Here is a 23,415-nt window from a genome sequence, read left to right as displayed (position 1 = left end):
TAGAGATAGCGCCAAAGGCTAACCTGGCACTCCTAATTATCTACCTCTATGACAATGAATCCCAATGTCAAAGTGCACTTGAACGTGAAAATTAATCATTTGCTCGGGTACTTTAGAGACGAACTACAAATCCATAGTGGTTTTGTTTCCCTCGAGAAAGACTTGTCACATTTATCTCCGGAGGATCTAATAAAATTATTATGGCAAAAGAGGTAATCAAAGAAGATGGATTCGTATATTGATATTATTCATATATATTGATTACACCCGAGATCATCCCTATGAATACAAGGGAGCTAAAAACAAAAGACCTTAAATTAAGGCAAACTAAAAGGAGCAGATGAAGGTAAGAAAATAAAAGAAATAAATCATCTGAAAATAAGTAAATCATCTTTCGTAAATAAGCCATAATATCCGTTACTCCCCCTCAAGTTGGAGCGTGAAGATTCGAATACGAATGCCCAACTTGTCAAGTAATATATGAAGTAATTGTGTTCCCAAAGGCTTTGTGAGGATATCCACAACCTGCATGTTTGTAGCAATTTCCATGGTTTGGATCTCCTTTGACTCGACCCGTTCCATGACAAAATAATAGTCCATTTCGACAAACTTTGTATCGTCATGATAGACCGGATGCTATATGTCGTGGCGCTTGGTTGTCACAAAACACCTATGTGAGCCAATCTGGTGGAGTGCCAAGCTCCTTCAGGAGCCATCTCATCCAAAGTGCCTCACTAACATCAGTTGCCATAGCTTGATATTCGGCTTCGGCCGATGATCGTGAGACCACTGACTGCTTTTTTGAATTCCATGGCACGGGAGCCCTACCCAATAGGAGCACATAACCGTTCCTTGACCTCCTTGTGAACGGGCACCCTAACCAATCCAAATCACTGTAAACGTGAGGTTAGTTCCACCTGCCTTAGGAAGAAGAATACCTTGCCCCATAGTAGTTTTGAGGTAACGAAGAGTACGATTAGCAACCTCCATGTGGCTTTCTCTTGGGTCACATACAAACTGACTCAAGACATTCACGGCGAAGGTGATGTCGGGTATCGTGGCATGGGGTAAAGTAATCTTCCAACTAGTCTCCGGTATTTTGTTGGCCGATCAACTCGTTGTTCGTCCTCGCACTTATTCAACTTTAAGTTTTGCTCCATCAGAAACAGGCTTGGTGTCTTCGAGAATATCGAGGATGTATTTTCGTTGACTTAGTATCAAGCCTTCGGTTGTTTGAGCCACTTCGATGCCAAGAAAGTATTTCAGTGTCCCAATGTCCTTGATACTGAATTTGTTTCAAGGAAAACATTTGTTTTTTTTTTAATTTGTTTGAGTTACCCATGATGATTACGTCATCGAAGTAAATAAGTGCAACAACAAACACATCTTGTTCTTTAAAAATAAATAGAGAAGGATCAGCGCGCTCCGGTTTGTTTAAAACCAATTTCAAGCAAGGAAGTGATAATTTTTTAATACCAATTCCGTGATGCTTTTTTGAGCCCATGGAGTGATTTCTTGTGTTTGCAAAATCTATCGTCATCTCGTTTACCAAATCCTTGAAGTGTCTTCATGCAGACATCCTCGTGTAGATCTTCATGTAGAATGACATTATTCACATCAAGTTGATGGATGTTCCACCCCTTTTTAACAACCATAGTCAAAAGTGTTCAAACAGTCACCAGTTTTGCTATCGGAGCCAAGGTTTCGTGGTAATCTATACCTTCTAATTGTGTAAATCCTACTGCAACCAAATGTGCCTTGTATCTTTCAACCTCTCCACTTGGTATATACTTGATTATATACACCCACTTTGAGTCTATAGCACATGTTCTCTTTGGTAGTTTTTTAAGCGACCAAGTTCCATTCGCTTGAGGAGCTTTGATTTCGTTCTTCATTGCTTCTCTCCATTTTGGGTCTTTTACAGACTGTTTATACTGTTCTGGCTCATCATTTGAAGTGATGACCGTTAAGAACGCTTTATCATGTGAAATAAAATATGCTAAAGGATGTACCGTGGACGCTCGATTGGAAGTGGATTGCTCATGGTCTATAGATGGGGAAGTCGGACTTCATAATCGTTGAGATGTTTTGGTTGAGACCTTGTTCTTTTTGAGCATTCAACAATTTGAGGTATGGGTCCAGTTGATTCAGATTCACCAAAAAAATTCGGACAATCTTCGTGTTGCATAGGACTTTCAACCGATGGTCCATTAGTCACTAAAATTGACTCATCAGTAAAGTGTTCAGGTTGGCTTTGCAGGGTGTTTAAAATAGCTTCAGCATGTTCACTTGTGGCTTGGGTTGATGAATGTTTAAATCTGTTTGGGTTGCTTAGGTGTTTAAAATCAGAGATGGACTCACTGCAGTTGGGTTTTTGGTTTCTAGAGGCCCCCCTTTGGAGAAAATTGGTTTGGCTGCCCAAGACTTCTTCATATGGAGTAATATAATTATGGGTTGGGTGTGGGCCTAACTCTTCAATGTTGGTCGTTAACCTAGTGTTTTGGAAACACAAAAATTTCTTCCTCTTCTGTTGTGTCATCCTTTGCAAAAGGAAATACCTTTTCAATAAATTTCATGTCATGTGATACCATAATTTTGTTGTGTTAAGCATATAAAATTTTGTATCCTTTTTTGCTCGGTGGGTAACCCAAAAACAACCTACTCTTCCTCTTTGTTCAAAATTATCACCTTTTGTTTCTTTGATTCTGTAATATGTGAGGCAATCGAAAACCCTCATGTGTTCATACTGAGGTTGCCCATCGTACAATATTTCATAAGGCGTCTATTTTTCAATAACATCAGGGGGCAACCGGTTGATGGTTTAGGCGGCCATGAGGATGCATTCAGCCCAAAACTTTGTGGGTTGGTTTGCCTCAAATATTCACATCCGTGCCGTTTCTAAAAGGTGTTGGTGATTTCCTTCCACTACGCCGTTTTGTTGCGGTGTATGTGGACAAATGGTTTCTAAAATAATTTCCCTCCATAGCATAAAAGTCAAGCATTCAATTCGATGTAAACTCCCCTCCATTATCACACTGAATCCTTTTTACAAATTTCTCAAACTGCATTTGAACCATTTTATGAAAAAGTACCAAACAAGTGCTTGCTTCATCCTTGTGTTTAAGGAGGAACATCACGTGGCATGACTAAAACTAAAATCATCAATGACTGTTAAAAAGTAACTTGCACGTGTGAAAGAAAGTGTTCGGTATTTGCCCCATACATCACAATGCAAGTAATTGAAACAAGCATATGTCTTAGAGTTGCTAACAGAAAAGGTAAACTTGTAAATTTAGCTTTAATACATGAATCACAAACATTTTTTGGCCTTAAAGGAACATTCTTGAGAAAAATAACATAAGAAAGTTTAGAAGTCGATGCATGACCTAGTCTGTTATGTCATGTATAAGTTGTTCCATCATCACTTGCCTCTTGCATTATGTCGTCCCCACCTCATATAAACCCTTCTTGCAGTTACCCACTCCAGTCAACATCCTTGAATTCAAGTCCCACACGACATAGAAGCTGGGAAAAAAAGTAACAACATGATTCAATCATTTGATAATTTACTTACTTATAACAATTGCATTTGAAATTGGGAATATGGAGAACTCACGTTTATTTTCATTCCATCGGGAAGGACGTAGTCTCCACGTCCTTCAACGGCTAACGGCTATGGATGCACTATTAGGTATGGTGACAGGTGGCTCAAAATTCCTTAGGATTTTATTTTCTAAGAAAAAAATCATTGTGGGCTATGTGCTCGGTAGCACCCGAGTCAATAACCCATTTATCTACTTTATCCCCCTTATTTGTCATGTTGGCAGTAGGTGTGTTTTTTCCTATTTGATAGCACCAAACAATTTCACAAGTTGTTGATATTACTCTACTGTCAACCCTTGTATTTCACTTGTTTCTCCTTGCACACAAGCAGCCCGACGCTTGGTCTTTTCTTGTTTTGCTTTACCCGGCCACCACTCTGGATACCCAATACGTTTGAAGCATCCATCCTTGTTATGACCATCTTTCCCACAAAAGTTGTAATGTTCCACTTGGTCTCCAACACTGACTTTTCCATCCTTTTGTTGTTTGCTTTAAGATTGTTTTTGATCTTGGTTCTTGAATACAAAGGCCTGGAAGGCAGTTGTATACTAGAAACAACGCCTTCATTGGTTTTATTTTCATTATCGTCAGTCATGATGAATGGTGATTAGAGTTTTTGTTTTGTGTTGATAGGATCTAATTCTTAAGGCTTTGAGATATCATAATAGTAAGAAATTTATTATGGCATAAGAAGTAATAAAAAGGATGGATTGATGAAGGTAAGAATATAAAAGAAATAGATCATCCGAAAATAAGTATAACATCTTCCGTAGATAAGCCACAATATCCATTAGGATCGGGCTCTATTTCGATGAAAGGATGGCATGATTCATACGAAATTAATACCGAAAGAACTAGTAATTTTGTGTTTTTTAAGTCCAGTAACTAATAATTATTTATTTCAATTTTCATTTTGTGACTTTTTATGGTAATTTTTTAGTAGTATTTTATATTTGTTTTGTTTAATTATTAAAATTATTACTTTTATGAAAAATAATATTTAACTAATTTTAAAAGAATGATTTAAAAAATATTAATAAGATGAACCACGTTAAAACCAAAGTAAAATAGATGTTTACGTGAAAATAATATAAATACTTATTATATTAGAACCACTTTACATATTCTTAAAAGCTCTATATTTTGAAAATAAAATACTTGTGAGAGACCAAGTTTGATTCAGTTTTCCTTGTATTATTATTATTTTGTGGACCTACTTGTTCTCAATTATTGTTTATGACCACTCAAATTATTTCTATGATTTCACGCATGTGTTTTGTAATACAATCATGGAAGTATCAACGGTAATCTTGATGACGTGAGAACTGTACGTAACAACAAGAGGATAACTCATTAGTTCACGCTCCAGTATTATAAGTAAGTTTTACATGGTCGGGTTTCTCTCCTTTACTTCAGAGGTTCGAACCCAATAGCCGATATTGTTATGCAATCAGAGTAAAGTTAATGGATGTGTGATTTAGCCGTTTCTAAAAGAGACATCTAATCCGTTTCCTAACCAGGGTCCAACGGGTTGTGCATAGCAATGTGTCGACTCTAAAGGGGCAGGGGTATGTCTTTAGCAGGTTAGGGTTTGCAATTCAGAAAGGGGTGGCGGCGCAGCTTGTTGCCCGCCTACCTGCTATGTTGATGTAATATCTTTATTTCTATATAAAAAATATGTTCAAATAATAATAAAAAAAAATGATGGATTATAATTTTTTACTCGTGCCTCAATTTTTATGTCTATCAAAGGTGATTTTATCGGGCTGGGTCATTTTTTTTTATTTTTTTTTAAAGATGATTTCAATTTTTAGATTATCTTTTCTTAAAAATTTGTTTGCAAAGAAAAAGTTATTTATACATGTGTAACTAATATATAGTTTGTATTCTATAGGAACACACTCTACACTAGAAGTGGTCACAATATATTTTCAAGCCAACAAGGTTGGACCCGTCTCATAAATGAAAATGATATAAACAGTGACAACTTATGCACGATTTTTGTGCTTGCAAATTTTACCATTTTTCTTCAAGAAAACAAGTCAGAATTAAAACCTGCACGATGTATTCGAATTCATTTAAGATTTCTCTAGCTTACCACTTGTTTCCAAAATTTAATTCCTAAAACAATGTTTTAGTGAAACTTTTAAAGTAAGACTTTGGTATGAGATAATTGAAATAAAAATGTTTGGACAAGTCATAGGTGGTTTGTCTCAGTTGTCAGCCCAAAATCCATCACACACACACACACACACACACACACATATATATAGGGGTGAGTTAACGTACAATAATCGCTTATCATACATTACATACGCGACTTCCTGCACCATCGATTCTAATTGAAATTAAAACTGCTTAGTGGTATAATTGTAATTAACCTAAAAATACTTAACGCATACCCATCAAAGTCCACCATCGCGACCGTCGTCTACTGTCATGAGCACCACCATCGTCGGTCACCACCATCGATCGTTGGTCACAGGTCAGTTAAGCAATTTCCAATTGAAATTGAAATTGAAATTGATGATGCACCTAATTGATCAATTAACCTTGAAATTGATCCAATTAATCATCAATTTGAAGCTTTCGTCGATCAATTTTGAGTTTTGAGTTCTGGGTTTTGACATTGAACGTATTAACATTAAGTTTATACGATCTGTTTATACGTTCTGTTTAAACATATTATACGTTCTGTTTAAACGTTCAGAACATAATCAATTAAACATTAAAAGTTCAATACAAAAAGTTTATACGTTCTGTTTATACGTTTTTAAATAATGTTGTTTATAAGTTCAGTACAAATATTATGTTTAAACGTTCTGAAACAAAACGGAATACCTTTAAACGTTCTTACTAAAAAAGAACATCTTTAAACGTTCTAATACATTCAAATAAGATCTGGGTGTTCAAAAAAGTATTGAAGTTCTGATAAAGTTTAGAAGTTCTAAGAAGTTCTGGGTGTTCAAACTGGTAAAGTTTAAAAGTTCTAAGAAGTTCTGGGTGTTCAAAACTGATAAAGTTTAGAAGTTCTAAGAAGTTCTGGGTGTTCAGAACTTCTAAACTAACAAAAAAAAAATTAAACACCTTTAAACACGAAATTGAACATTGAAATCACTTCATATAATCTCATAACCATCAAACAATCGTCAATCGACCGTTAATTTGATCATTGATTCGATCATATGAAAAAAATGGAACGTCTGCAACTGGGTTTACTCAAAACTCAAAATTGATTAATTGAAACTTCAAATTGATGATTAATTGGACCAATTTCAAAGTTTAATTGATCAATTAGTTCAACAATTTCAATTTTAATTGGTCAATTTTATCAACTGACCTGTGAAAAAGGCGTGACGAGGAAGATGGTGTTCACGACGGTACCTTCGACGGTCGCGACGGTAGATACAATCATTGGACGGTGACGGTGAAGGCGTACGGAATCGATGGAGCAGTGGAGCAGAGGATCAGAACGGTCGTGTGTTTTTTGAAAATCGATGGTGAAGAAACTCGCGTACTATTGTATGATAATGGATTATTGTATTTGATCCTTTATCTATATATATATATATATTAGATTTTGATCATCTAAGAATTATAGGGCCCAAAAATTTTCTATTCATAATTCATTTGGTAAAGTTTAGGTTATTCCACTTGGTAAAGAATGTTAGGATAGCTTCACTAAATATCGGTTAACCGTTAATTATTACATATCATATTCGATTTTAAAACTATATTTTGTTATTTCTATTGTTATAACGTTAATATCGTTTAAGAATAACTTTTATATTTTGTTACTCGTTAGGGCATACGAGCCTTTTCATTTCGGCTCGACTGAGGTATGTAATTCTCAGAGATTATTCATAATCCATTTGGTAAAGTTTAGGTTATTGGTCCCAAACCAAAATCTATTTGGTAAAGAATGTTAGGAGTGCTTAACGAACCATTGGTACGCTAACCGTTAGTTATTACATACCATATTTGATTTTATTACTATATTTTTGCTATACTTATTGTTATAACGTTAATGTCATTTAGAAAATAAGCTTATATATTTTGTTACTAGTTAGAGTCTACAAGTTTTTCTATTTTGGCTCAACCGAGGCATGTAAATTTTCGGAGATGGTCCTTATTTTAATTGTGAAAAAAATTCTTGCCACCCAATTGAACTTGTCAAGTTGGGTTACCTACGTATAGCAAAATGTCTAAAAATAAAAAGGTTCCAAAAACCACCTACTAGCATGTCTCTTTCCTAAACAAACTACTCCAAAAATAATTTAATGCGAACCTTGTGTTGTTTCATTTTTCTAAAAAGAAGAGGACAAATATTACATGTGTTTCATAAGCTCTAATTAGTAGTCTTAATCCTTCCTTTTTAAAACGTGTAAAATTACCTCTATGAATTGCATTATATATATGCTTCTAAAACCTTAGCCACCACTCACCACATATAGCAATTACAACTTTAATTTTCTCTAAAAATGGCATGCAATTACTCAACCCTCTCTCTTCCTTGTGTAGGAAAGGTGGCACCAATGGAGCCACCAACTCTCAATACAAACCTAAATTACATAAGTAAATCTAGTGCAAAGACATTAAGTGTTACTGTTTCGTTAGAAAATGCTCCGATTATCGGGAAGTTTGGAAGCTTTGGAGGAAAATTCGTAGGCGAAGTCCTCATGTCTCCGTTGGCAGAACTTGAAGCTGAGTTCAATTCGGTTTTGCTTGATCACGAGTTTAAGGTTGGTTGCAAAATGTTTCTTCACGTATGTCCATTTGCCTTCTATTTCGATGTAAAAGTTGATATATAGTTATGAAATAAAAATTGTCCTTATTTATTTATTTATTTTCTTTTCGTTATATTCTTGATCTTAAAAAATATGAACATGTGTAGATTGAGTTAGCAACTGCAATGAGGGATTACGTAGGACGTGAAACGCCTCTTTACTATGCCGAAAAGCTCACCGATCACTACAAGAACATCAATGGGGAAGGTCCTGAAATATATATTAAAAGAGAGGATCTGAGCCATGGAGGATCATACAAGATGAACAATGTTGTTGCACAAGCCATTTTGGCGAAACGGATGGGTCGAAAGAGTGTTATAACAGCGACAAGTGCCGGTCACCATGGTGTTGCAGCTGCCGCTGTATGTGCCAAGTTTTCTCTAGATTGTACTGTTTATATTGGAACCAAAGATATGCTGAGAAAACCCTCAAATGTGCAACTCATGGAGTTGCTTGGAGCTCAGGTACATTTGTTTCCCATGAAATCTTTGTAGTTACAAGCAAATTTGTTTATGTTTTTATTTTAATCATTTAAAATATAACATGGATACAAACTAACAGTATAAAACATATATTTGAAGAGCTAAAAGGTTAAAAAGGACCTTTCTTTTTTATAAGTAAGATATAAGTTGAAAATCAAGAAAAAACAATTCCAAACCATCAATGCAAATTCAACCACAAAATATATTTATGGTGGAAAAGATAATAAAAAAATGTCATTTTCATTTCTTTAACAACAAATCAATGTTTAATACACTTGTCTTTTTCTTTTTTTTTTCCTCCAATAAATATCCAAATTGAAGGAAATAATTAAAACTATATTGACTATTTGTATATATAGGTTAAGCCTGTTGCTGGAGGTTTTCAGGCAGCAGCCTCAGAATCAACTAGGGGATGGATAGAAAACCTACAAACAGGCTATTACCTATCCGGGACGGCTGTGGGCCCACACCCAATCCCGACCATGGTTCGTGAATTCAATTCGGTGATTGGAAAAGAAACAAGGAGACAAGCAATGGAGAAGTGGGGTGGTACTCCAGATGTTTTGGTTGCTTGTGTAGGGACCGGTTGCAATGCATTAGGCCTGTTTCATGAATTTATCGGTGACAAAAAAGTTCGGATGATTGGAGTTGAGGGTGGTGGAGTCGGAACTAACACCGATGAGTTACATTCGGCGAGCCTTGTAAGAGGTGAAGTTGGTGTTTATCATGGAGCCATGTGTTATTTGCTACAAGATGAAGAAGGCCAAGTTATAAAAACGAAATCTGTTGCTAGTGGGTGAGTATTAGTATTGGTTTTTATAACTATTGCTCAGTCTTATTAGATCCTTAAATATTAATATGTTTATTTGGCAGTTTGGAGTTTCCAGGAGTAAGCCCAGAACTAAGTTTTTTAAAAGATGCTGGCAGAATTGAGTGTTACACAGTTACTGATAAAGAAGCTCTTGATGGTAAGCATATATATATATATAAGAACGGAAAATCCCCAAAATGTCCATTTTACCGCAACAAGTAAAAATAAAATGACTAGTTTACCAAATCCGTCGGGCCTGACTATTATAAAATGCCACGTATCAAACTAATAATATATGTTGTAAAGAAAATTCCGTCGGAACTCACATAAATGTCATCAAAACTCACAAAATTTGGCCGGAACTCACAAAAAGTTTGTCGGATCTCCAAAATATTTGTATCCCATGAGAACTTTGTATACGTGGCTGCTTGTTATAGGTGTACAATACCGACGTCTATTGGGTCCGACAAATATTAGATAAACATTTGAGGAACTTTTTGGTCAAATGGACGTACATTTTGGGGATTTCCCATATACAAAAACTACTACATATATACATTATAAGTGGTAGAAAATCTCTTGTAGTGCTTGAACCTTATTGTCTTTGTATTGATGAAATGCAGCATACAAAAGAATGTGTCGTCTTGAAGGTATAGTTCCAGCATTGGAGGCGTCACATGCCTTCGCATATCTTGAAAAGCTTTGCCCTATGCTGCCTAATGGGGCGAAAGTTGTAGTTAACTGCAGTGGCAACGGGTACAACGATGCCACTACAGTCCTCAACAGCATTCCTGTCAATGAAATTTGATACGCATAGTAGCGTAAAAAATGTGTATACATATTTGAGATCCAAGCTGAACACGATGGTAGATATAGAAGTTATCTTATGTTTCAAACAAAAACACGATGGTTAGAAATAAACGTTCTGTTTGATTGTAAAAGTAAAAGAAAATGATTAGTTTAGTTTGAATTAAACAGATATATAACCATTGTTACTTAACTAAGAAACATGAAACACAGAGAACACAAAAATACAAGAAAAAAAAGGCAATCATATCAGGATTCGAATTGGATACCATTACGCGCGTATAATTTTACTTAACCATTTACACTAGCGAGCCACTTACACAGAGCCTTAGTTAACACATGTAAATGATGGACAACTAACAACCAATAGAATCGAGCATCGTGTTAGCTAGTTTCTGAACGATGTTTAACAAATAAGCAAAGATGCACGGAGTGTTCACAATTAATTTTTAGAAAAAATTCCAAAAATGGTCATTAATTTTGATCAGCCTTTTCCTAAAACTGACCATCTTTTTGAAAAGTACCCAAAATGGCAAATCCTAAATGTGCGACGGTGAATAAGGCGACAGTGAATCAGGTGAGGTTTAAAAACAGTCGGATCGAAAAGTTTAAAAAATGACAAATTCTGACGAAGTTCTTAAATAGTTGGTCCAACAATAGTTGAGCCTACACTTAAATAAATCGCGACACACGCAGGTGTTATACATATTAATATAGTACACGTACCTAGCTTTGGTTCCTGCGTTCTTATTTTTTGTTTCATCTCATGGGCTGTTTAATGACTTTATTTGTGGACTTCTTGGCTCTTTATAATCCAATTCCTTTTATTTTCATCTCATGGGCGGGCTGCAAATCTCCAAAAACCTAAAACAAATCAATGATCACCACATTAGTTCAAATCAATTAACTTCTAATAATTTCAACAAACTTGGATTTTATTATTATTGTTTATTTAAGTTGAATTAGATTTAATGCATCGTGACTACTGATAATTCAAATCATACATATATATCCCCAAGCCTTTTACGACCACTAAGATCTCAAGTAGAGGTTACACAGCAACAACCATCCACTGTAAAAATCCCACATATTGCAAAGCTATTGGTGTGGGTCTCGGTAGGATGAGATGTAGACAACCATGCACACATCTATCTCAAGGTACAAAGAGATTGCTTCCAAAGATACCATCAGCTCTTCAAAATACCTGCATCAAAGGCATGATACAAATTATAAAGTATGCAGTGCTAGAGATGGTTTCAAAACTGCGAAACATTGTTATACCATTAATGGTATAACAACATATCGTTAGTAAACTACCAATAATCAAAACTGTACCAAAGTATAAGTAGAAGACAAAATATCAAAGGAAGATAACGATAGTAGAAAGCTAACATGTAACAATTACTAGAACTCTAAGAAAAGCTACGTCCTCAAGAGAAAACTAAGATAACTTTATACCCTCCCCCTAGAGATCTTTAACCCTAATCCCACGTCTCCACGAAGCCCCATCCTCGACCATGGCCTAAGAAAAGTGAAAGTCTAGCAAATCCTGGCTAATCCGTTGATCCTTAGTGAGTTTGGGTTTGCCTCTACCCTTGTTCCCCTCAATGGCAAGGGTTTCCACGGTTCTAACCGGTGTTGTCATCCTCTTCATTTGTCTAAACCAGTCTAACCATCTCAATCTTCCCTATTTAATCTTATCTGTAATACTAGCAACCCCCAACCTTTCCCAGATACTCGTGTGCCAACTCATCCACCTAAGCACCCTCATATCTACTACCTCCAACTTACACACGTGTTTTCTTTATAGCCCAACAATCTATTTCGTACATTGCCCTTCGAACTGCAACCCTATAAAATGTTCCCATTAATTTAGTAGGGAATATATTGCACAATACCCCGTAGCTGCTCTCCACCTACACCATTTTGCCTGGATTCAGCATGTCACATCACTATCTATCTCCTTATAGCTTTGTGTAAACCATCCTAAATATTTGAACCTTGATTTTGAGGTTAGAGTGATCGCCAAATGGTTTAATGATCACTTTGTTTTAGGACACCTCACCATTTATTTCATGCTTTGTGTAGATAAAAAAGTGGTCACCAAATACTTTGCCAATCACTTTGTAGCTTGTCAAATCAAGGGTAAAGCTTGCATAAATATTGAATCGTATTAAGTTCTTCGATTCCTTTGTCCAAAAGGTTATTGATTGAACCAATGATTATCTTTATGTTGTTATGATTAATCAAGAGGTTCTTTTTTTTTATGTTATTTGGAATTGTAATATATTGTTGGAGATTAAAGTCGAACTAGTGTAAGGTTACATTAGAGAATGCATTAGGAGATTACCAAATAATCCCGAAAGATATTATTAATTGTTGCACCCAAGAAGGTTTATAACAAAATTTTGAAGATCATGGTATAGAAGTGTGTTTCCTTACTAGTTAATGAATCAAGAAATGTATTTTCACATGTTCAAATAGTCGTGATTGAAAGGTATGTTGATAAATGTGAGCTTGTTAAAGAGTTATTTATTAGTTTTGTTCGGAAACATTAGCATTTAATTTCTCATAAATTATCTCTTTGTGATTTATTTGCCTGATTTGATGAGTTTTACTTAATTCGTAGGTCAATGCTACGATAACGGTGGGTTAAGAAAATTAAGAGCTTAAATAATGAAAGAAAATCCGTCAGCATATTATGTACATGATTTTTTTATCAAGAGAGAATTCATGTTTGTGTCCATGTGGTTTCATCGGGGAGCATATTGAATCCATGTGGTTTCATGGTGGGCTGGTTTAAGTCCCTTCGTCTATTAACACCGTAAATCACCGTTAATCCGAGGGGCAATATGGTATTTTCACTCATATATCAATACTCACTTGTCACGTTGCATCCCATACCTCACTTTGCATCCCTCACTTTCTCCTTTATCCCTTCCTTACACCAATTAATCACCACTCGTTGTCACCACTCACTACTCTGGATGTCGTTCATGGAGGTCTCTGGAGAAATTCACGCTACATGATGAATTGATTGATCTAGCGGTAGATCGGACGGTTGAGATTGATCTTTTACGAAAAAAATTGACACACAACAATGGGAGTAAGTTCAAAAGGGTCTCTAATTCGATATGTGTTGTCAGTTTGCAATCTCAAAGAGCGCATGCGGTTGTAGGTTTATTTCTCTCTCTCTCTAGAATCCCATGTCTTTGAAGAATTGATTGGATGAAAGATTGAGGATCCGGAGATGGAGGAAGAAAGATATTTTGCCAAGAACTTCACGGGAAAAGTTATTATTACGGATGTAAATAACTTCAAGTTTCCTGCAAGTGGAAATCTCGGGTGGGATAATATCATTTAAATTATTATTGGAAAAGATAATTTTTTGAGATTTGAAGAAGAGTCCGGTGACTCTAAGTTGTGGGACCCATTTGATGTTCTCAGCTCGCACAATATTCCGGAGGTTTCGTAGAGGTTGTCCAGCGACGGTGGTCGCCGGACGACTAAGTTGTTGAGTATTTTTAGGGTATGGTGGTCTTCTACGTTGAGGCCTAACCGTGAACGATGAGGATTAGTGTGAAGAGAATGAGTAGTTAGAGGTGGGTGATGTTGGCCATTGACGGTGATTTGCAAGATCTGTTAAGATTTAAGTAGTTTCAGTATTGAAGTAATCATGTGGTGGTGGAGATGGAGAGACGCAAACTGCACACTTCAAAACTACAGAGACTTAATTAAAACACAATAAAAGATTTTTTTTGGATGTAAAATAGAAAAGAGGGGGGGGGGTGGGGGTCAAATTGACCTCCCTGAAACCACGGGGACTCAATCGGGTCATTTTATGTCTTAAGGACTCTATGTGCTCCCGTCATGAAACCATAGGGATGCAAACACGAATTCTCACTTCTATAAATGCTTGGGAAAGAAAAAAGAAAAGCATGGACAACATTATAGCAAGAATCAGAAAGATGCAATCAAATATTTAGAAGTGGTTTATATCTTGAAATATCTATCGCAAGAGTCGGAACACGTTGGATATCTCAATATAAGATAGTTACTCGTTTGGTTGGTTTATATTCATTAGTTATTGAACTTCTTGAATATATTGAAAAGCATGTACCGTCAATAGAATTTGAAAACATTTAATTTTGTGTTTTACTCACACTTGATAGTGCATGTTTTAAAAGTCAAACACATTTCCCTATTGTCTTCTAAGAAAAGATATGTTAAATGCAACCTTGCTCATTATATTGATGTAGCTCCAACTCTGAAAGTTTAGATGAAAGGGTTTTGGTTCATTTTGAAGTTGTCAAAATGATCGACAATTGTATTAACCCAGAAAATCCAAGTAAATTAAAGGATAAACATGAAATATCACCACGATTATGATTTTTTACTTTTAAACACACTACTTAATACGCAAAATCTTAGAGCTCAGATTCCACTTTAACGAGCTAACATCGGAAATACTTGTATGTATAGGTAGTTTGAGTTTGTTTGATAATTTTCGTAAGTTTGATATACGAAAGACTTATGATACATAAAAACACTATAAACCTCACCCTGAAAAGGAATTAAGTTTTGCTAACTTGATTAGTTTATCTAATCGTGTAAGATTGATGCGGAAACAAATAAAATTTTCATTTACGTTGGTCTATCATTTATTTTGAAGTTATGATTAGTTTTACTGGCCACAATAAAAATGGCAAGATATGTTTTTCTTCTCAAGAACCAAAACGACTGAGCTAAGGGGAAGCCTTATGACTCACTGAAACTAATTTCCCCTATGGTAGTATGGTGTAATATGAAAGAATATGTTTCTTTCTTGTTTGAGTAATAGCAATGAGATTCCCAATATCATGCTAAGATTTAATCTCATAATGACTTGGTCATTTAGAAGGGATTCTTTCTCGATCAGAATAGTGGAATGGAAGGCACTACAAGTAAGATATACTCCTTCTCAAATTGCCACGTGAAGACAGATGCTCAAGTACTCAGTAAATTATAGACCACTTCAAATCTTCGTTTTCGAGAGGAATGATCCGTAAATATCGATTGAAACTTTGAAATGAAGTAGGTAAAGTTTGATTTGTGTATTTGGATATGTGATAAATATGTGAGCAAAAGTAATATCTAACAAAAGAAGAGTTAGCTTTGGCGATTTATTGTATATGCTAAAATTCTTTAGTTATATGCATTCTTGACATCCATGGGTGCATCATCAATGAGTTAAAGGGTTGAACCAATAAAGTCACATATATATTGGCCAAAGTTTATGTATGTTTCCATGAGCTTTTCTACGCTTAAAGGCTATTTCTAAGGATGTATAGAAACAATAAAGCAACATGTGAGTCAAGTAAAAACAGGTATTTAAGGTAAAACCAAGCCAAGAATTGATAAACATCGAACAAAACTATAAAGGCGGAAAGAGTTGTTGCTAGTAGCTTCAAGCAGGCTACCATTCTATTCTTGTTCCAAGCACACCTAAAAATCCTAATGAAATCTTAAGCAAAACCAAGTATTTGGAAGTTATAATACCATGCAATAATGAGAAAGATTTCAGAACACCGCATTAGATTAGATTGAATCACCATCCTCAGAGGCCCAAGATTCATCAAGGCGCATTGTTGACGTTTTCCATCTGTTGACGATACTGCAACATAAACAAGCACATAAATATCATAATCTTTGTGTTGACCACAATTTACAATCATAAGTAGTGATGGAGCTAAAGAGGGGCTTGTAGGTGTTCTCACCTTTCCTCTTTGTTTTTAAGACTAGAAAAATACAAACTATCACTTTTAATTCATTTCCTCATGCTTATATGCGAAAACTAGGATTGCATGCTTTAAATAGAATGTAATCAAGTGATGCCAATAACTGGCTTACCAGGCTTACCATGTTCTATTTAATGATTTTTCATGAATCTTTCTCGTTGGGTTACGTAAACACTTTTCATTAAGTCACCGTGAATAAATGGTGATTTAACATCGTGGTAACGGACCTCCCAACCCTCTTAAGTTGCTAATGCTAATATTAACGAACTATTTCTACACAAGCAACTGGTTTCAAATCTGATCCCATGTTTTTGCACATAACCTTTCTTGTCCAATCTTGCCTTATGCTTTGTATCGTTCTAGTGTCATCCCTTTTAACTTAAAATCCCACCTTAAACCGATGGGTGTGGTTTCTCCAAGTCGCTTAGTGAGGTTCCCAGTCTTGTTTTTCTCGTGAATCAAACTTATTTTTATATACAATCCTGCCAAAGCTCGTTACTTGCGACTTCTATGAAATTAATAAATTCATCGTCAGCTAACATTAGCACACCCTCATCAATATTTAAGGTCAGTGTATTTTCATACACGTCTTCAAGTGACCTAAATCCTTGAGGTGGTGTGTGGTCGAAGTTTGAAGATTTACCCGTGTATGCCTTAAACGAGCTTGATGAGCTCTTGGATGAAAGTTGTGTAAATTGCATTGTTTCCTGAGGAATTTGATCATATTGGCAAAGAATGATCCGCTTTGTTGGATTCGGTGTTCTCTCAGTTTTGAATTCTACTAATACTAGACTGTTTCCCACCGGTCTAGATTCACATTGTGAGTTGTTTTCTAGTCTCACAACTTCTTGATCTCTAATTTTGAATTCTACTAACACTAGACCATCCTTATTCGTTTTCTCATTGTTACTTTACTAGTCTTGTTTCTTGATTTATTTGCATACCACATTCACTCTTACAACTACTTTTCCCTAAACCAGAAGGCTTTGCTTATGGGTTTGATTCCAAAATGAATCGTTGCCTTGACTCGGTCAATAATTTTTGCTAGTTGTGTCGTGGGGACTTTTACATGTGCTTGTCAAAATTTTTTAGATAATCAAGATTTGGATATCTTTCATTCAAAGCTTCATAGGGAGTTTCATACTTCATTGACTTAGCTGAAACTAGGTCCACTATGTAAACCGTGAAGCGGAGGCTTCGCACAAGAAATTTTGAGTGATTTTAAGGGCATTCATAAGACTTTTGGTCATTAAAAGAACTGAATGGTTTCAACATTTCACCACCCCATTTTGTTTTGTAGTGTGAGGGGTGGTTAATTGTTGTCTTACTCCTTCACAAAATTTTGAGAACCTCGGATAATTCTCAAATTTTGTATCTTGGTTGGAATCTCATTGATCATCAATTCTTGAAATATATTGATGGCTAATAAAGCCTCATCTTTCCATTTGATTACCAATACCCACATGTGCCTCATGTAGGGCGGTCATCATTACTAACTCCTGTAATTTTTTGAAGGCTAATAAATCCGTATCTTTCAATTTGATTACCAATACCCACATGAACTTGTTGCTGTCTTTCACCAAGAAGTTTGTGATTGGTGTAATGACCCACTAAGGACTTCATTGATTAGTTCTAGTGGTTAGCTCACTTTATACAGGGTGTGCTCCAGGAACACAAGTCGATGTGGCTTTCCAACGAGACACGCTTCACAAACTTTGTGTTGAATGTTTGATAGTCGGTACACCACGTACCATACCTTTACCCGTCAAGTGATTCATGGCATGGAAATTCAATGGGTAAGACTGGCAAACCAACTTTAGTCTACAAGCTTTACAACTATACATACAAGAGATACTGTATTAAGTCGTACCTTGTATAGTCGGTTCTCCGATTAGGTTACTTTCATAAGGAGCTTCCGACTTGTATTGTCATCCTTAATATCTTACATCATCTTTCAGTTATTTATCCAATATTCAAGATATTACAATATAGATCAAGGATACAATTTACCACTGAGATTAGTATTTGCTATGAACCTATCAAATAGTTTGTTGGTTTGGTTAAGAGAGGTAAATTTTATTTCCTATTCTATAATTGCGCGCATTGCTGCCTCGTACAAAATGCCTTCCTCCATGGCGTACCGTTTTAGCAACACTTTTCTTCATTCAGCAAAAACTAAATCTTGTTTCTCTTGTACGCAAACTAACTTTATTAGGGTCTCTTGAGCTTGGATATGGCTACTCTCACCCTTCTTTTGCTTAGGATTTGTACATTTGGATTCATATTGTCCATATGCATCACAATTAAAATACTTTATGTGACTCTTGTCTCCCCCAGAATATTATTGGGACTCAGTGTGCCATTACGGAGTGAGGAGCCACTCCTTCCACCTCTTCCACACACGTTCCCTCGTCTGTGTCTTCTACCCCGACCATGTTATTTTGGCCTGACGAGCCTCGTCCTCGTCTGCTTGTTGATGACTCCTTGCATCCAGCTTTATTGTTTCGACCTTTGACTCATAATGGATAAACAACTAATGATTATCAGTGCTTCCATCTTTTGTTGGGATATGTTCGTCTTACTCCTGTAGCCGCCCTATAGTTTCCTCAAGGGGTGTGTAATCAAGATCAGAGTATTGCTTGATTGATGGCACAAGTTGAAGAAACTTGTTTGGCACAAAATCAAGTAGCTTAATCATCAGTCCTACATCTTCAATTGTAGAGCCAATTCTATTAAACTTTGAAGCCAATTTGCTTAGTTTGCTTGTAAACTCATCAACTGAAGGGCTTCAATTTCTTTCTGAATGGCTTCCGGTTCACTTCTTAGCATTTGCAATCAAGTCTTTTGTACCCGATTCGAATCCAAAATATCGAGCCTTCAAAGCTCTCAAGCATTCTTAGTGTTCTTACTCTTTGTGATCTCTGACAAGATCTCTTCATACGCCACTTGAAAAATAAAGGCTCTCACTGTCGTGTTCTTTTTCTCGTCCAAAACTACTTTGATGCAAGATTGATGGCTTCTCGAACTATCTAGACGTCTATTATTGCTTCCCTCCTGATTTCCCATGTCGTGATGTTGTTTAACGTTAATATAGAATTATGGAACAACATCCCACTAGATGCTTTTGTAACCACATAAAGGGTACTAAAAACAGTGGAGATCGACATCGTATTGAACCATGGGTACTTGGGCATAAACCAATCAATATTCTGATACCAATTAAAGGAAAATCAATGGTATATCAAACTAATGAACATATACAATTATGGAGCAAAAAAAAAACTAATTCTATGAAGATTATAAAATAGATAACTCGAAACAAATATAGATATAAACCTATAATCTAGGTAAACCTTAATAACTTGAACAAACCTGATTTGTTGAATCATTCTCCTTAAACGAGTTGTATATATCTATCTTCAGCTTCTTCATTTTCGGTCAAGATTATAACAATTAGCAAATGTGGAAAAGCAGGTTCCACTTTTTTATAGTTACTAGAAGTGTTTGAAACTTTCGGTATAGAATAATATTAATATACACAATTTAGGAGTGTATGCTAGCTTTAAAACAGAATGTGATCAAGTGAGGTTAATGATTCTCTTACCAGCCATAATATTCCTCATCAATTGTTAGAAGATAGTTCTTTTATGATCCTTTCAGCTGTGGTCTTAATTAAGGTATCAACTGTTGCCACCGAGTCAATTGATATATTAGCATTGGGAACTGAATCGACTAAAATTTGGAATGCAACGGTTATTAGTGATCCGCCACTTCCAACTTCAAGAACTCCGGCTTCATGTTGTATAGGTCCATCAGGAAGTATCGCAAAACTAGATGGTAGCAACACCACATAATCTGGACTACCCCCACTTAATACAACATTCACGGAAGCAGCATTCACAGGTGCATATATAACATATGATCCCATAGAATCATTTGAACTCTCTTGAAGTATAAGCATATCGCTCTGACTTGTATTTGCGCTCTACAACATAAACAAGTTAGAAGTTAAAAAGAATCATTAATTTCATTTTTTTTTATTTTAGAACATACATCGACTCGCAGAAGAGAAACACAATTTCCTGGATCACGGCCATTGGCAATATGCGCCATTTCTTGTACTTCACCGGTTGAAAAGATGTCCCACTGGAGATCGAACATATAATCAATGAGCTAACTTCATAATCATGTTAAGTATATGATGTTCTTTTAAGGACTCTAGTTAAAAAAATGAGTTACCGTAGGCCTATGGTGCTCACTGCGAAGAAACTCAAAGACCTGCGTAGGAGGAACTGGTAGCCGAAATGAAGTTGCAGCAGTTAGCACCATACCGGGTGGTTTGCCTGGATCATCCATACTCATTTGGCTCATTACGTGAACGTCATCTGACCCACTGCCAGTTAAACTTGTCCATGTGTTGGTAGTTGAAGAACCAACCCCGCTACAGAAGCTCGAAACCATTCTCGCAGCTAACTTCAACATACTCTTTCTCCCTTCAAGAGTGGTTATAGCTATCAAATGAATTAACAAAATCATTTACAATATCAAATTAAGCATATTATAAAAGTCATTTCTCTAAACTAGAAAACAATAGAATGTGAACAAGTAGATATATATGTATATACTTGCCTCCTACATCTTCTACTGGAATATAACTAGCCATTGCGCTCGCAAGTCTTTCACATTGTCTCTCTAAAGTTGCTACCCATCTTTTCGCACCAAATGCTAGACCAGAGTTTACTAGCACCTTATAAATATCATGAACAGCCGCGTCATCAACTTCGAGATGTTCAACCCATGTGACCTAGAAATAAAAATTAAACACGAATTCATGAAATTGATGTACATTCACATATGCATTTATCAAAAGTCAATAAATTTTTATTGTAAACCTAGATGAATTCATAGTTTCATACCTTTGAGTACCCATTGAGCATCCCGTGAATCAAACAGCCAGAAGGCCTTCTTCTGCATCTTGATCTCATTGATCGTAGATCATCCAAGGATATATTAGCCACGACCCACATTCCGTCTTCTTGTTGTTTACAATACCGAACAAAGTGGGCCTCTCTTGCTGGGACGAGTGGCGTCGGAATTTGATACTCAGCTGTCATCTGAAAATAGATACAATCAAATATGGGGTTTTAAAAGCTATTAATGTATAACTTCACAAGACATTAAATGATTGATCCCCTTACCACTTGCATAGCTCCATTGTAAGTGCCAGCCACACCGGTTGAAAGTACTTCTACAGTCCTTGCTCTTGAAACAATGCCGCGAAAGACATTTGACCAACAATTCTGAAAAATCATTGTTAGTTTATTAAGTACACATTTAAAAGGAAAATTGACATAAAAAGATTGTCTATTCAGTAAACACATACCACATCCATTAGAATTTCCACAACATTCATGTGGTTCATCATGACAACCTTGGATGCCCTTGAAGCTTCGCATTTCAGTCCAGGTCGTTTCGGTCCAATGCCTCCAAGAAATGTCCACGTATACGCATCTTCGATTAAGATTTCGAGAGATGGATCATCTGAGGTTGGAATCCAAAATGGTTCTCCAACCAGGGCCAACCATGTACCGAGGAAGGTCACTTGCTTCAAGCATCTCTCTTACCATTCCTTGTGTTCGGTTAAAATTAGCCGCAGGTAAGTCAAGGGAGTGAGATGGTCCTTGAGATGATGAAATATCAGGGTAACTGACTACTTGCTTGCCATAGTAGTTGGAAGTCATTTCGGATATCCGATCAATCTGTTAAAAACAACCTTGAAAGTTAACTTTGAACAAATTATAGAAAGTACATAAATTCCACTTGATATGCGAGGAAAATATGTTTTCTTGTGATTAAATTTAAGACATACCTTGTCTCGTAGACACGCATTTTCAGCTATTAATTCGTGCTTTATGGACATCTCCCCAATATCAGCCGGCCCACCACAGTTTAGACAAGTGGCTTTAGTGAGAGCTTCCGTCAGTCGTTTGTGCTCTGCCTGGAGTTGTTCGTTTATATTCCTCAGTTCTGAATTGTTAGAGCGTTCATGCTGAGCCTAATTTAGAACAAATATAAAAAAGAAAACTTTAAGTAGTTATGTGGCTTATTTAGTTTAACACGCCGCTTCTACATAAACTTATGGACGTGCACACGTAGTTTAAAATCAAATAGGTACGGTTTAACTCTAATTCGCTACGAGTATTGTTTTTGTTTTATTACTCATCAAAAATAACACAGTGTTGTTATGCTTAAAGATGAAAGGTGAGTATAGTCAAACCAGTTGATGTTAAATTGATTGTCAAAGTAAAACATTATTGTATATAAACATATAAATTATATAAAACCCAAGATTTCATGATACACTATCACTTGACTAAGTGTGCCTCATGTGTGTATTAGGATGATATATTATTGGTCCTGAATATTCATACTGCAAATGTGCATTTTTATGTAAGTTACCTTCATTTGGGTTCGTTTATTTTGGAACCAAAACTTGATTTGCAACGGCTCCAAGTTTAGCCTTCTGCCAAGTTCATCTCTTTGCATAGCGTTTGGGTGCGGATTATTGTTATAAAACCTACATGGAATATAAACAATAAAAATAAATATTGATAAAGCTTTAAGGCTAATTTCAAACTATTTTTCCTCAAACGAAAAATCCAACTCATTTGAGGACTCAATGATAGAAATCAATTTTTGATGAAATATTAGAAAACTCAACAAATTAAGGGTAAACTAAATAAACACAATAAACCTGTGACTTAGGTGACTTCAAACTCTTAATCTTGATCTGTAAACAACTGCATCTATCTTCTATTTGCTTTTCTTTGGTCAGGATTATTGCTAGTAATCATCATCCCGAATTTGATCTAGACTTGCAAGATCTTTGATACCCAAGAGACCCCCCCTCCCACCCACCCACACACACATATAAACATTAAGAACTCTTAACAACCAATCATTTTTAAAAATTTCTTTTTTACATATTAATACCATTTGAGAATAGTCTTGTCACTTATAATATGTATTTTAACGACTGCAGTTTATGAAAATTAATTTTTACACGTATCTATTTTTTTTACACATATGTATGTTTGTACCTTATTTGTTAATTTGCACATATGTAAACTTGTGATTCATATATGTAA

At 35.8% G+C, this 23,415-nt stretch overlaps 2 protein-coding genes across 3 annotated transcripts; one reads left to right on the top strand and one right to left on the bottom strand.

Annotated features, from left to right (window-relative positions):
* The first annotated feature begins 7,732 nt into the window (after positions 1 to 7,732).
* Positions 7,733 to 10,770, top strand: LOC143635482 (tryptophan synthase beta chain 1-like). 2 transcript variants are annotated; one of them, XM_077103306.1, is made up of 5 exons: positions 7,733 to 8,369; positions 8,498 to 8,854; positions 9,232 to 9,668; positions 9,746 to 9,840; positions 10,307 to 10,770. In XM_077103306.1, the coding sequence occupies exons 1-5, from the start codon at positions 8,085 to 8,087 to the stop codon at positions 10,489 to 10,491; spliced, it is 1,359 nt and encodes a 452-aa protein (XP_076959421.1). In that variant the 5' UTR covers positions 7,733 to 8,084; the 3' UTR covers positions 10,492 to 10,770. The 2 variants fall into 2 exon arrangements, with proteins under 2 accessions (XP_076959421.1, XP_076959422.1); XM_077103307.1 differs by having other exon boundaries at positions 7,751 to 8,345; positions 10,307 to 10,751.
* Positions 10,771 to 19,889: 9,119 nt separating this feature from the next.
* LOC143635454 (homeobox-leucine zipper protein PROTODERMAL FACTOR 2-like) lies at positions 19,890 to 22,187 on the bottom strand. Its single transcript, XM_077103286.1, has 9 exons — positions 22,137 to 22,187; positions 21,870 to 22,026; positions 21,651 to 21,808; positions 21,466 to 21,567; positions 21,184 to 21,381; positions 20,897 to 21,071; positions 20,507 to 20,778; positions 20,321 to 20,413; positions 19,890 to 20,252 (listed from the first exon to the last, which is right to left on the bottom strand). The coding sequence occupies exons 1-9, from the start codon at positions 22,185 to 22,187 to the stop codon at positions 19,890 to 19,892; spliced, it is 1,569 nt and encodes a 522-aa protein (XP_076959401.1).
* Positions 22,188 to 23,415: the final 1,228 nt, after the last annotated feature.

Source organism: Bidens hawaiensis, unplaced genomic scaffold (genome assembly GCF_021521415.1).
Source record: "Bidens hawaiensis isolate Kalapana, Puna unplaced genomic scaffold, B.hawaiensis_p1.1 tig00007515_1, whole genome shotgun sequence".
NCBI classification, from domain to species: domain Eukaryota; kingdom Viridiplantae; phylum Streptophyta; class Magnoliopsida; order Asterales; family Asteraceae; genus Bidens; species Bidens hawaiensis.
The sequence above is the reverse complement of the archived record's forward strand: the minus strand, read 5'-3'. Positions and strand labels throughout refer to the sequence as shown.

Excerpts from the sequence above, each read along its gene's own strand:
- LOC143635482 (XM_077103306.1), top strand. The coding sequence starts at position 8,085 with ATGGCATGCAATTACTCAACCCTCTCTCTTCCTTGTGTAGGAAAGGTG. Across the intron at positions 8,855-9,231 it reads TGGAGTTGCTTGGAGCTCAG|GTTAAGCCTGTTGCTGGAGG; the intron begins GTACATTTGTTT and ends TTGTATATATAG. Across the intron at positions 9,669-9,745 it reads ACGAAATCTGTTGCTAGTGG|TTTGGAGTTTCCAGGAGTAA; the intron begins GTGAGTATTAGT and ends TTTATTTGGCAG.
- LOC143635454 (XM_077103286.1), bottom strand. The coding sequence starts at position 22,187 with ATGTCCATAAAGCACGAATTAATAGCTGAAAATGCGTGTCTACGAGAC. Across the intron at positions 20,779-20,896 it reads TCCAGTAGAAGATGTAGGAG|CTATAACCACTCTTGAAGGG; the intron begins GCAAGTATATAC and ends TTCATTTGATAG. Across the intron at positions 20,414-20,506 it reads GTGAGCACCATAGGCCTACG|TGGGACATCTTTTCAACCGG; the intron begins GTAACTCATTTT and ends TTCGATCTCCAG.